Genomic DNA, 14,686 nt, shown 5'->3' on the forward strand with positions numbered 1-14,686 from the left:
CAGTGTCTGTCCTCTTGGGGTTATATTCAGAAAGTGGTCTCCTGTGCCCATGAATTGAAGGCTACTTCCCACTTCCTCTTCTATTAGGTTCAGTGTGGTAGGATTTATATGGAGGACTTTAATACATTTGGACTTAAGTTTTGTGCATGATGATAGATATGGATCAATTTTCATGCTTCTACATGTTGATATCCTGTTATGCCAGAACCATTTGTTGAAGATGCTTTCTTTTTTCCATTGTATATTTTTAACTTCTTTGTCAAAAAATCAGGTGTTCATTGGTGTGTGGATTAACATCCAGGACTTCAATTCAATTCCATTTGTCAACCTCTCTGTTTTTAATGCCAACACCAAGCTGTTTTCATTCCTGTAGTTCTGTAATAGAGCTTGATGTCAGGGATGGTGATGCTTCCACATGTTACATTATTGTATGGGATTGTTTTGGCTATTCTGGGTTTTTTATTTTTCCATATAAAGTTGGTTATTGTTCTTTCAAAGTCTGTGAAAAAATTGTGTTGAGATTTGATGGGGATTGCATTGACTCTATAGATGGCTTTTTGAAGGATTGCCATTTTTATTATGTTGATCCCACATATCCAAGAGAATGGGAGATCTTTCCATTTTCTGGTATCTTCTTCAATTTCTTTCTTTTACTTTTTTTAAAAATATTTATTTTTTTTATTTATTTATTATGTATACAATATTCTGTCTGTATGCCTGAAGGCCAGAAGAGGGTACCAGACCTCTTTACAGATGGTTGTGAGCCACCATGTGGTTGCTGGGAATTGAACTCAGGACCTTTGGAAGAGCAGGCAATGCTCTTAACCACTGAGCCATCTCTCCAGCCCCTTCAATTTCTTTCTTCAAATACTTAATGTTTTTCTCAAAAAGCTCTTTCACTTCTTTGGTTAGGGTTGCCTCCTATCTGTATACACACATACTCACACATATATATGTGTGTATGTGTGTGTGTGTGTGTGTGTGTGTATAGGGTTAATATAGTTTAAGTCATTTGTGGCTATTGTAAAGTAAAGGGTGATGATTCTCTGATTTCTTTCTCAGCTTTTTTATCATTTGTATATAGGAGGGCTACTTATTTTTCTTAGTTGAGCTTGTATCCTACCACATTACTGATGGTATTTCTCAGTGGTAGAAGTCCCCTAGCAGAGTTATTGGGGTCACATATGTATACTATCATATCGCCTGAAAATAATTAAAGTTTCACTTCCTCATTTCCAATTTGTAGCCCCTTGTTCTCCTTTTGTTTTCTTATTGCTATAGCCAGAACTTCAAAATCTATATTGAATAGATATGGAGAGAATGAGCAGTCTCATCTTGTTCCTGATTTTAGTGGGATCGCTTGGAATTTCTCTCCATTTAATTTGATGTTGGCTGTCAGCTTACTGTATATTGCTTTTATTATGTTAGATGTTTCTTGTATCCCTGATCTCTCCAAGACCTTTATCATAAGAGGGTGTTGAATTTTGTCAAGTGCTTTTTCAGCATCTAAAGAGATGATTTTTTTATTTCTGTTTATTCATATGATTAATTACATTGATAGATTTTCTATGTTGAACCATCCCTGCATCTCTGGAATGAAGCTGATTTGATCACAGTGGATGACTTTTTGATGTGTCCTTGCATTTGGCTTGTTATTATTTTATTGAGTATTTTTGCATCTATATTTATGAGTGAGATTGGCCTGTAATTTTCTTTCTTGATTGAGTCTTTGTATGGTATTGATATCAGGGTAACTGTAGCCCCATAAAATGAGTTTGGCAATGTTCTTTCTGTTTCTATTATGTGGAACACTTTGAGGAGGATAGGGTTCAGCTCTTCTTTGAAGTTCTGCTAGAATTATACACTGAAACCATTTGGCCCTGGGATTTTTTTGGTTGAAGGGCTTTTGATAACAGCTTCTATTTCCTTGCAGGTTATAGGTCTATTAAAATTGTACACCTGGTCTTCATTTAATTTTGGTATATGGTACTTATCCATGAAATTGTCCATTTCTTTTAAATTTTTCAATTTTGTAGAGTACATGTTTGTATACTATGACCTAATGATTCTCTGAATTTCCTCAATATCTGTTATTATATCCACCTTTTTATTTCTTATTTTGTTAATTTGGATGTTCTCTTTCTATCTTTTAGTTATTTTAGATAAGGGTATGTCTATCTTGTTGATTTTCCCAAAAAACAGCTCTTTGTTTTATTGATTATTTGTATTGCTTTTGTCTCTATTTTGTTGATTTCAGCCCTCAGTTTGATTATTTCCTATCTTCAACTCCTTGGATGAGTCTGCCTTTTTGTTCTAGAGCTTTCAATTGTGTTGTTAAGTCAGTACTGTGAGCTTTCTCCATTTTATTTATGTAGGCACTTAATTCGATGAACTTTTCTTTTGGCACTGCTTTCAGAGTGTACCATAGCTTTGGGTATGTTGAACCTTAATTTTCATTGAATTCTAGGAAGTCTTTTGTAGGAGAAGTATTGCTTGTTAGTTCCCAGCTGCCCGTCTACAATAGACCCAAAATAATCTTACAGAAATTGTATTAATTAAATCATTGCTTGGCCCATTAGCTTTAGCTTCTTATTTGCTAACTCTTATATTATTTTAACCCATTTGTATTATTCTGTATATTGTCACGTGGCTGTGGCTTACTAGATAAAGTTCCTAGCTCTGTCTCTGGTGGCTCCATGGCTTCTCCCTGATTCCACCTCCTTTCTCCCAACATTCAGCTTAGCCTACCTAAGTTCTGCCTTGCTATAGGTCGAAAGCAGTTTTTTTATTAATCAATGGTACAGAGAGAAATCCCACAATCAGTCTTTAATTTCTTTCTTTATTTCTTCCTTAAACCAGGGGTGGTTCAATAGAGCACTGTTTAATTTACATGCGTTTGTGGGTTTTCTGAAATTAGTGTTGCTGTTGAATTCTAATTTTAAACCATGGTGATCCGATAGGATACAGGGGTTTACTCCACTTTTTTGGTATCTGTTGAGATTTGCTTTATTACCGAGTATGTGATCTATATTATAGAAGGATCCATGAGGTGCTGAGAAGGTATATTCTTTAGCACTTAGGTAGAATGTTCTGTAGATATCTGTTAATTCCATTTGAATCATGATATCTGTTAGTTCTCTGATTCTCTAATAGGTTTCTATCTGGTTGACCTGTCCATCCAGGCAAGTAGGGTATTGAAGTCTCCTACTATTAGTGTGTGGGGTTTGATGTGCCATTTAAGCTTTATTAATGTTTGTTTTACATTAGAGGGTGCTCTTGTATTTGGGACATACATTCAGGATTGAGACTTCATCTTGATGGATTGTTCCTGTTATGAGCATAAAGTGTCCTTCTCCCTATCTTTTGATTGATTTTAGTTTGACGTCTATTTTGTTACATATTAGGATAGCTGTACCCGCTTCTTTATTAGTCCATTTAATTGGAAAATCTTTTCGCCCAGCCTTTACTCTGAGGTAATGTCTGTCTTTGAGGTTGAGGTGTGTTTCTTGTATACAGCAGAAGGCTAGATCCTGCTTTTGTGTCCATTCTTTTAGCCTCTGCCTTTTTATAGGTGAATTGAGTCTTTTGATATTGAGAATTCAAGGACCAATGATTGTTAATTGCTATGATTTTTCAGTGATAGTGTGTGTGTTCCCCTTCCTAGAGTTTGGTTGGTGTGAGGTTATCTGTTTACTGTCTTTTTTGTGGGTTTAGTTAGCTTCCGTGGGCTGGGGTTTTCCTTCTAGTACTTTCTGTAGAGCTGGATCTGTAGAAGGATATTGTTTAAATCTGGTTTTGCCATGGAATATTTTGTTTTCTCCATTGATGATGATTGAAAGTTTTGCTGGGTATTACTAAGTAGTCTGGCTTGCATCTGTGGTCTCTTAGTGTCTGCAGCACATCTGCCCAGGACTTTCTGAAGTTTATAGCTTCCATTGAGAAGTTGGGTATAATTCTCATAGGTCTACCTTATATGTTATTTGACCTTTTTTCTTATGCAGCTCTTAATATTATTTCTTTATTTTATATGTTTTATGTTTTATTATATGGCGAGGGATTTTTTTTTGATTCAGGCTATTTGCTGTTCTGTAAGCTTCTGGTACTTTCATAGGAATATCCTTCCTTAGGTTGGGAAAGTTTTCTTCTATGACTTTGTTGAATATATTTTCCGTGCCTTTGACTGGAGTTCTTCTCCTTCTGTCCCTATTATTCTTGGGTTTGATCTTTTCATAATGTCCCAGATTTCCTGGATGTATTGTGTTAAAAATTTGTTAAATTTAATGTTTTATTTGACCACTGAATCAATTTCTTCTATAGTATTTTCAACACCTGAGAGTCTTCTATCTCTTGTATTCTGTTCATTATACTTGCCTCTATAGTTCCCATTTATTTACCCAGATTTTTCATATTCAGAATTCCTTTGGTTTATTTATTGCCACTATTTCAGACTTCAAGACTTGAACTGTTTGCTTCACTTGTTCGATTCTTTTTGCTTTGAGAGACTTATTAATTTCTTCTACTTTTTGTTTATCTTTTCCACCATTTTTGAAGGGAGTTTTTCATTTCCTCTTTAACAGTCTCCAACATCTTCATAAAGTTATGTTTAAAATCTTATTCTTCTGCTTCTTCTGGGTTAGGATGATCAAGTCTTCCTGATGTATGACCACTGGGTTCTGGTGTCATCATGCTGCTTTTTAGGTTGTTGGATTAACTCTTGCATTGGCACCTACCCATCTCTTCCTTCAATTGATGCCAGCAGTATCTTTGCATCTTAGTCCAATCCTTGAAGTGCCGATCTTTGTCTTGGGAACTGTTCTTAGTCTGTTCTGTACTGTCACTGTCTGTGTCTCAGAGGTTTTTGAGCCACCTATCTGCAGGACACTCACCTACTGGCTGGTTATAGAAGCTGAGAAAGGTGGGGTCTGGGGTTTTGTCCAGGTATGGAAGGCCTAGTGAGTGGGGTGTCCTGCTGGATGTCTGATCACTCACCTCTTGGACCGCACTGTGTAGTAGCAGGCAGTGTTTCAGAGTTCCACTGAGGTTTCAAAGGGATAGGAGGACTTGTGGGCAGGGCGGGATTTGTAAGTTGCAGAGTTTGATAGCTGGTGTGGGGGTATAATAGAGCAGCCTACCTGTAGGAAATTCTCCTGCTGGCTGGCTAGAGAAGCCAAAACAGGTAAGGGAGAGGCCCAGGATTTTGCCCTGGTAGGGAGGGCCTAGAGAGTGAGGTGTACGACCAGGTGGCTGGTCACTCACTTCTTGGTCCTCTCTGTATAATAGAAGGCTATATTTCAAAGAGTTTCTCTGAGGTTGAAGGGGATAGGAGGTTTGGGGGCAAGGCTGCCTACATATTTATAAAACATGAAACTCTTACTCTCAGGGTCATGAATTTGTGTCCCACATTGGGCACCATTTTATAGGTGTAAGATGCTCGTTCATTCCCAGTCACCCAGACCCGAAATAATAACACAGAAACTCTATTAATTAACACTGCTTGGTGAATCACTTAGGTGTGTTGCCAGCTAGCTCTTATATCTTAAATTAACCCATTTCAATTATTTTATATTTTAACACGAGGCTCATGGTTTACTGGTAAGGTTCCAGGGACTCTGCCTCCTTCAGCACCTACATGGCATCTCTCTGACTCTGCCTTCTTTTCTCTTCTATTCCCACCTTGCTTTATTCTGCACTACAATAGGCCCAAAGCTGATTTTTTTATTAACCAATAGTATAAAACATATACACAACATATAGAGGAGAATCACGCACCACTAAACAGACAGAAACTCAAAGCAATACCACTGAAATTGAGAACAATACAAGGTTGTCCACTCTCTCCATATCTATTCAATATAGTACTTAAGGTTCTACCTAAAGAATAAGACAACAAAAGGAGACCGAGGGGAAACAAATCAGAAACAAAGAAGTCAAACGCTCACTATTTGTTGATGATATGATAGTTTACATAAGTGAACCCAAAACTTTTACCAAGGAACTCATACAACTCATAAACACCTTCAGTAATGAAGCAGGATGAAAGATGAACTCAAAAATCCAGTAGCCATCCTTTAAACTGATAATAAATGGACTGAGAAATCAGAGAAACATTACCCTTTACAATAGCCACAAATAACATAAAATATCTCAGAGTAACTCTAACCAAACAAGTGAAAAAAATGCATGACATTAACTTGAAATCTTTGAAGAAAGAAATTGAAGACATCAGAAAATGTAAAGAGCTCTCATGCTCTTGGGTAGGTAGAAATAACACCATAAAAATGTCAATCTTACCAAAAGCAATCTATAGATTCAATAGGATTCCCAGCAAAATTCTTCACAGAATTCAAAAGAATAATACTCAAATTCATTTGAAAAAGCAAAAAACCCAGGATAGCCAAAACAATCCTGTACAATAAAGGAACTTCTGGAGACATCACAATCCCTGACTTCAAGCTCTAATACAGAGTTACAGTAATGAAAACAGCTTGGTGTTGGCATAAAAACAGACAGGAGGAACAATGGAATTGAATTGAAGACCCGGATATAAATCCACACACCTATAAACATCTGATTTTTGACAAAAAAGCAAAAAATATAAACTGGAAAAAAGAAAGCATATCCAACAAAAGGTGGTGGCATAAGCAGATATCAACATATAGAAGAATGAAAAGAGATTCATATCTATCACCATGCACAAAACTCAAGTTCAAATGGTTCAAAGACCTCAAGATAAAACTAACCACACTGAACCTCATAGAAAAGAAAGTGGGAAGTATACTTGAATGCACAGGAGACCACTTCCTAAATAATATAAGCCCAGTAGTACAAACACTGAAAACAACAATTAATAAATGAGACCTCCTGGACCTGAAAAGCTTCTGTAAAGCAAAAGACACATTCTACAAGTCAAACTGACAGCCTACAAAAAAGAAAAGATCTTTAACAACTCCAAATCAGAGAGAAGACTGATCTCCAAAATATACAAAGAACTCAAGAAACTGGTCATCAAAAGAACAAAAAATCCAATTAAAAAAAATGGGATACAGACATAAACAGAGAACTCTCAACAAACAAATATAAAAGGCTGAAAGACACTTAAGGAAATGGTCAACATCCTTAGTCAGCAAAGAAATTCAAATCAAAACAACTCTGCAATTCCATCTTAAACCTATCAGAATGGCCAAGATCAAAAACACCAATGATAGCTTATATTTGGAGAGGACATGGGGCAAAGAAAACACTCCTCCATTGCTGGTGGGAGTGCAAACTGGTTCAGCCATTTTGGAAATCCGCAAGACGATTTCTTAGAAAATCAGAAAACAACTTACCTCAAGACCCAGCAATACCGCTTTTGGGAATTCATACCACAGACAGGGACACAAGCTCAACTGTGTTCATAGCAGCATTACTTGTAGTAAACAGAACCTGGAAACAATGTAAATGTCCCTCAACCAAAAAAATGAATAAAGAAAATATGGTACATTTACACATGGAATACTACACAGCAGAAAAAAATAATGACATATTGAAATTTGTAGGCAAATGGATAAAGCTAAAAAAAAAAAACATCGTATTGAGTGAGGAAACCCAGACCCAGAGAGACAAATATAATATGTACTCACTCATAATTTGCTTTAGACATAAAGGAAACAAAAAATTGCCTACAATTCACAACTCCAAAGAACCTAGACAGCAAAGAGGACCCTAAGAGACACATACATGGATCTATACATAAAGTAGAAAAAGACAAGATCTCCTGGGTAATCTGGGAGCACGGGGATCATAGGAAAGAGTAGAAGGGTGAGGGGAGCAGAGAAAAATAATTAGCTCAGTAAAAACAGAAATAAACTAAAAACAAAAACAGAAAAAAGAACTTAGCTTTCAATGTTTGGAGGAAAAGGCAGGGAAAGAGGATGACGTTGCCTGTTTTCTTACATTTCTGATCACACTTAAAGGCTTTTAAGTAGGCTTTGCTTAAAAGTATCAATCCCTTCAATCTTTAGAAGGGTCTGTTTAGGAATTCCTTAGTGTGGTGAAATACACTTAGGTGTTTTTAAGGTTTTGCTCAAGAAGACATAGGTTGGGGACTATAATCCCTCTGCTTGTGTGGCCAGCTAGGGTTCCACCACAGAAACATCCTTCTGAAACTGATTGAATGAATTACTTGAGACATGGTGTTCTTTGAAGTTTTGATGTCTACACTCTTTTAAATGGGCTAATCAAAAGAAAATCTATACTATTTTTGTTAAATGGATGTGGCACTAAAATGCAAATTGACTGATTTGAATTACTGTTATGATTCTTGGTGTGTGGTATAAAGATTTATTGATGTAAATGACAGGACAAACACAGTACTTCTTAGTGGCCTCTTTCCTGATGGCAAGCAGTGCCTTTCTCAGCATCTCTAGCCCTGGGCATCCCGGTCTCTGAACTTGAGCGCCTGACATAGAAATTTAGAGCTGTTCTGTGGTGTGTCCTCCAGCTTGTGACAACCACTCACCTCCCAGATCATATCCCTCATTAATTTGGTTTGCTTGGTGAGGCGCTGCTGCTCCTCAATGCAAGCTGGAGCCTACTAGTAATGTTTTGCACACATATAAATTGGTTTAAAGTTATCCGAACTTCAAGGAAAACTGTGGGTCTTTATCAGTTATTCAGGTATTACGAGACTAGGAATGCTTATTAGCTATTAAATATATATGAGATCCCATGTAAACAAAGATTATCTTCACAGTGGTAATGAGGGTACTGTGGCCCTACATGATCTCCAGCCCTGCACAGTCTACTTTTTAAGGTAAGAAGTCTGTCCTACACAACCTGCCACCAGACTGCAAGCCAACCAAGACTCCTTAACCTATGAGAGTTTTAGTACTGAGAATTTCTGAAGTCAGCCTGTTTATTTATGAGCAAAATGCCCTTTCCTTCCACCTTCAAACAACCCTATCTCCATAGGCATGTAAGCAACCCTAGTTTAACTCATTAGGTTACCCAGAAAAGAAAGGCCATGCAGGTAAAGAGTGGCAGACTATTGGGAATAAGAAGGGAGCAAAAGAGCATAATGGGAAAAGAGGGGGTATGATCTTCTATGAAAATGTCATAATGTGAGCCGTTACAATGTATAAACAGTATATGCTAACAACAGAGCAACAAAACCTGTGTCTAGAAACACAATCCTGCGACTCAGTACTTGAAAGCTTATGACAATTGCTGTTACCCTTTCAGAGTTACAACCATAAGAGACGCAGGGCACAGAAATGTGTCTGAAGTGGTGAGTTTCACAACTCGTGGCTGTGAACCAGACCCTCCATTTGCACCCAAACTAATTAGCAGAACCATGAACAGCCTGAACCTGCAGTGGAAAGTAAGGATTTTACTGACAAAAGTATCTCAGTGTGACTTTAAAACACTCTTTGATATCTTGAATTTTAAAGATGGATTATGCATGCTTAATCAAACTTACTTCTCTAATGCTTCTCTTCACAATACTCTTTCTCTTCACTCTGAGAAGTCCTGCCAAGTGAATTGAGAAATGTCAATAGAACTTAGGTAATTAATAAAAAGTGAACTGCTCTTTCCAGCACTTAAATTTTGGTATTAGTCATCACAATTACCAATAAATATATCTCTCCATTTTCTTAGGTATCACTTTTAATTTCTTTCCTTTTGTGTAGTCTAAAAATACAAAGTACAGAATCACTGTGTGTCTTGTAGACTGTAAAACATGTGCTTTAACCTTAAATCTGAATTGTCATAAAAATACAAAAATTTTAAAGTAATTTATACCACCTTAAATACATACACATATGTATATAATATGCAACACATTTAAATATTTATTATGTAAAAATAACCCAACATAATTTTATCATTCTGATCTTTACAGGGTTCCAAAGACAATGGATCCAAAATAAGCAGCTTTCTTTTGGAATGGGATGAGGTATGCATATTTATTTTGATTTTATTTTTATTAAAATAACTTTTCATATAATATATGCAGATTACAGTTTACCCTCCCTCAACTCCAGGTCCCCTGTGCATCCCCCATTCAAATCCACAGACTTTGTCATTCTCCTTAGAAAATAGGCATCTAAAACAAGAAAGAAGAAAATAATAATAAGCTATATAAAAACAAGGAAACGTGAATAGGAAAAAAAAGAAGAAAATAATAATAAGCTATATAAAAACAAGGAAACGTGAATAGGACAAAAGAAACATGAACAGAAAAAAAGAGCCAGAGAAAAAGCATATAAACACATATAGACATAGAGACCCATGTTTGCACACCAAGAAATCTCATAAGAATCAAATACCATAATATCTAAGGAAAAGACTTATAGATATTTTTAAATGCCCAGATAAAGCATTATGAGTCACTAAAAAAAATCTTAAAAAAAAATACTATTTGAGTTCATTTTGCATTGGTCAACTACTGTTCGGAATGGATCCTACCCTTAAGTGCGGTTTGGATACCCAGTGAGACTCCATGGGAGAAAATGAATTTTTCCTTTGCAAGTGCTTTTCAACTGGAGATAACTTCCAGATAAAGGATGAGAGCTTGTGTCCATTTTCCCCTCTCAGTGCAGGGACCCCATCGCGCTTAAACCTCTTGCACAGAGATCATGGAAAATCATTCACCTCATTGTGAATGATTAAGGTTATGACGAGTATGTGCTATTAAGTGCACTATTTTAAAATATTCTAATATTTTGTGTGCATTGTCCAGGGTAAAGGTGAAGAGTTCAAGAGTTGCTACAGTGGTCCCATGACACAGCACAAGATCTTTAAACTGACCGCTTCTACAAAGTATTCGTTCAGATTAGCTGCTAGAAATCACTTCGGCTCCAGGTACACTGAATTATTTTCACTATTGAAAAGTCTATAGTGCCATGAGATCCTGAAACTGGTGTTTCCACTTTAACATATCCTTTTAGTAATTACAGTGAAATAGCCGTCTTCTACACATCAGGAAACACACCTCCGGCACCGCTGCCTCCTAAGTTGAAAGAAGCAGGAGTCTATCGTTTGTGGCTAGAATGGTGTGCCCCAACAAACCCAAACCCAAATGAAACTCTTACTTATGTACTCGAGATGGAGGAACCAAGATCTGTAAGTGTCCTGTTTGGGGGCTATGATCTTTAGCCTCATCTCTCAATACCTTTTTATACTCACTTCTCACTTGGAGGGGGGAACAACCTTGAGTCGCTGTGTTCTGAATGGGCCCAATGCAGAGCAACTGTTGGGCAAGTCTGCATAGGTTGCTCAACCTCAACTAGTTCAAGGCAGCAGCAGCATCTCTGCACTCTGCTCGTTCTATTCAAAGATGTAAGTTAGCATTTTCAGCTCCAGCCCTGTTCTGGCTGACTCTCTGTGGTCACAGATATCTTTCAGCACCTTTACACAATTCTGCCAAGCTGTCTACCTTCATCTCAGTTTTCTCGTGTGGGTGGGCAACTATTTCCTTCCATTTGGAGCTTTCAAATCTGTGTCAAAGAGCCGGTCAATTTAAAAAGCAGCCACAAATTACTATGTACAAGCCACAAAATGTTAAATGGAAGAGATAACAAAGAGACGTGTTCTGGGTCGTAACCAATAGGCGACTTACATGTGCTATCTCACTATGTTGTGAAAAATGGAACATTAAAAATTAAAAATTATCTCCATTGTCTATTGAAACTAACTTCTCTCACACAATACATCCCTTTACAACACCACTCCTCCTAGATTCACCCGCAACACACACACACACACACACACACACACACACACACACACACACCTCCCAGATCTGCTACTCCTTCGTTTCCCTTCAAAAATGAGCAGGCCTCCAAGAGACAACAAGCGAACACAGTCAAACAAGATATATGACAAGGCAAAAGCCCTCATATCAGAGCTGGACAAGGCAACCCAATAGGAGGGGAAAACTCTCAAACACAGGCAAAAGACTCAGAGATACACCCATTCCCACTATTAGGAGTCCCAAGAAAGCATCAAGCTAACAGCTATAACATATATGCAGAGGAACTGGTGCAGACCCTTTGGGGTTCAGAAAGTCTAAGGTACTTTCTCAAGATCATTAAGCTAGACAGTAAGTTGAAGCTAGAGCTGGAACCTAAGTTTCGTTCCTAAATTCCCTGTCCTCCATTTTCAGGGATTCCGTTTTAAACCTAAATACAATGGAGAAAATCTCTCCTGCATTGTAAGACATCTTCAGAGAAATACTACATACAAGTTTCGGGTATGTGTAATAATATAATAATTGGTGGTGCGTTTTCATATAAGATGAAACTCTTCGCTGGAATAAATGCTTGTTTTTTTTTCTTTGAAATGGAACTTTGCTTTACATTTAATTCTTGGAAATGCTCACCCAGCTGCACATTACACACTATCAAAGCAGACATTTATTTCCAATGTCCAACAAAATATTTTCTTTTACACAAACAGATTTTTGCCTGCAATCTAGAAGGAAGAAGCAACCCCAGCAGAGAAGTAAAATATTCTACTCGTCCATCCAAGCCTAGATACCCAAAGAAACCATATGTAGTAGGAGAAATTCAAGCACGCCAAGTAAAAATTGGATGGGGTAAATAATTCGTCTATGTCTAAAATTTGTTCTCCCCATAATAACTGTTGAAAAGAAATCTTTCTGCAATTGCTCTAAGCTTAATAAAATGTTCTCATTTGCTTGTGAAATATTCTGCCGTATAAATAAATTTATATAACCCTATTATTTTTTTCTTAATTTGCTATTGAATTTCCTATAGCTAGCTTAATTATTCACATATGAACCAACTTTTGAACTTCATATGGATCCTTAAATAACCATCTTCCAAGTAAAATTTTAGACAACATAGTTACCATAGAAAGAATTCTGTGTCACAGATAAATATCAGCTTAACCAAAAGTTATATTGAAGCACATTTATGGCCTCAGCTACATAAATTAAAGTTATTCCCATATTCTTGTCATTTTAGTTCCTTACTAAGAACTTTGAAATACCATCTAAATATTTTATGAGTGATATCAAATGTATGTAACTTGTACTAGGTTTGTAGATTGTTACTAGTATACAGATTTAAATACAACAATGAGACATGTTTTTATTTTTCTCTTTGAGAAGTTCCAATTTATGAGATAAAATTTTAGTGAAAGACTTGCAAGCTTTTTCTAGAATTACTTACAATATGTTTTTCTTTTTAGACTCCCCCAGACACAATGGTGGGATGCACATTTCAAGTTACAGTTTAGAAGTCAGTGAAAATTCAGATGGTGGTAAGGCAATACAAATTTTAAAAGATTTTATTTTGAAATAATTTTACACTCATCTACAAGCTATGAAAAAATAGTACAGAGTTCCCTAGAAAAACGTTGACTTAGATTCACCTAATAGTAGTGTGTTATGTAGCCATAGTACAATTGAAAGAACAAGAAACCAATAGAAATACACAGCTGTAAAGCCAAACCACAGAATGTAATTGGAGTCCTCTGAGTTTTGACAAGAAATCGTTACTTACTGATCCCTTATACTTTTGTTTAATTCAACTGGGAACAGGATAATTTATTATAAAAAGAATACTGCATTTCTCTAGGTAGTAGTGGCACACATGGTAATCCCAGCACTCAGGAGGGAGAGGCAGGCAGAGCTCTGTGAGTTGGAGACCAGCCTCATCTACAGAGTGAGTTCCAGAAGAAACCCTGTTTTGAAAACTCCCCCACAAAAAGATTATTGGAACCACATATGTTCTAAGATGGTTGTTCCTTAGCATATATCATGCATATATTAATTATGGGGACTTGAAAGTTAGAAGTGACCTATGAACAAATTGAGCCAATTTGCTCTTCTTCCTGCAGCAAATCTCTGGAAGGTAATCTACAATGGCACTCTCCAGGAATTTCTGTACAATGGCCTCCAACCAGGAACCACATATAAACTGAGAGTCTTTTGCACTTCACCTGTAGGCAAAAGTCAGGTAAGAAATCAGAAAGGGGAGAGTTCTCAAACTAGGGTTGAAATAAACTGTTATATTACTGAATGTTTTCTAAAGCTGATCTCCAATTTAGTAAAATAGTAAAACATTTTCTATCTCTTAGCCTTCTGATGTATTGAAAATTCAGACACCTACTCTACCTCCTGTGTCTTGTCGCTCACTACCCTTAAACAGCAAAACCAAGTGCAAGGACAGAAATCTTCTCCTTGGTAAGTAAGGTTTCCTTAAGTGATTGACAACTGTGCCTAAGTTTCTTGTCCTGTGACTATTTTGAGTGTTAATATCATCAGGCAAAGTTTCCTTTTAGTCTGAATTGAATAATTCTTAGCAAATCACTGCTTGGTAACAGAAACCTAGCTTTTTAATGTGTAAGTCAAATTATGAGGTTAATAGATGTAATAAGCTTGGCGTCTCTAAGCATTTTAAGAGAGGAGTCTTAACTCACTCCGCAGTATATTGTATTGTTCTAAAGAACCATCCATGAAAACCAGAGACTTGGTATGAAGCAAAACATAAAGAATAGTGTATGTGTTTAGTATAAACAAGAGTGGGTTTGAACACTAATACCAACATAACTAATTTGTGGAGGTGAGAACTGAGTGTATTTTACATATTTTATAGACAATCGCTCCGTTAATGGGAACTTGGAAACAGTCATGCGTGGCAAAAAAGCAAAAGGTCCCCGGAATGACAGAAAGGAA

The 14,686-nt window shown here is 36.7% G+C and overlaps 2 protein-coding genes across 2 annotated transcripts in view; both read left to right on the forward strand.

The window, feature by feature from the left end:
• The window catches only part of LOC126493456 (fibronectin type III domain containing protein 3C1-like), a 13,225-nt gene extending 4,140 nt beyond the window's left edge, over positions 1-9,085 (forward strand). Inside the window, exon 4 of the mRNA XM_050130474.1 lies at positions 8,735-9,085. Within this exon, the coding sequence (XP_049986431.1) occupies positions 8,735-8,798 (64 nt within the window). The 3' untranslated portion in view covers positions 8,799-9,085. The remainder of the gene's footprint in view (positions 1-8,734) is intronic.
• LOC126493454 (fibronectin type III domain containing protein 3C1-like) lies at positions 9,076-14,461 on the forward strand. Its single transcript, XM_050130471.1, has 8 exons — positions 9,076-9,101; positions 9,223-9,361; positions 9,884-9,937; positions 10,724-10,845; positions 10,932-11,106; positions 12,149-12,235; positions 12,442-12,580; positions 13,198-14,461. Exons 1-8 carry the CDS (start codon positions 9,076-9,078, stop codon positions 13,308-13,310), a joined length of 855 nt encoding a protein of 284 aa, XP_049986428.1. The 3' UTR covers positions 13,311-14,461.
• Positions 14,462-14,686: the final 225 nt, after the last annotated feature.

This window comes from Alexandromys fortis, unplaced genomic scaffold (genome assembly GCF_014885135.2).
Source record: "Alexandromys fortis isolate MF-2015 unplaced genomic scaffold, M_Fortis_MF-2015_v1.1 scaffold_326, whole genome shotgun sequence".
Lineage (NCBI taxonomy): Eukaryota > Metazoa > Chordata > Mammalia > Rodentia > Cricetidae > Alexandromys > Alexandromys fortis.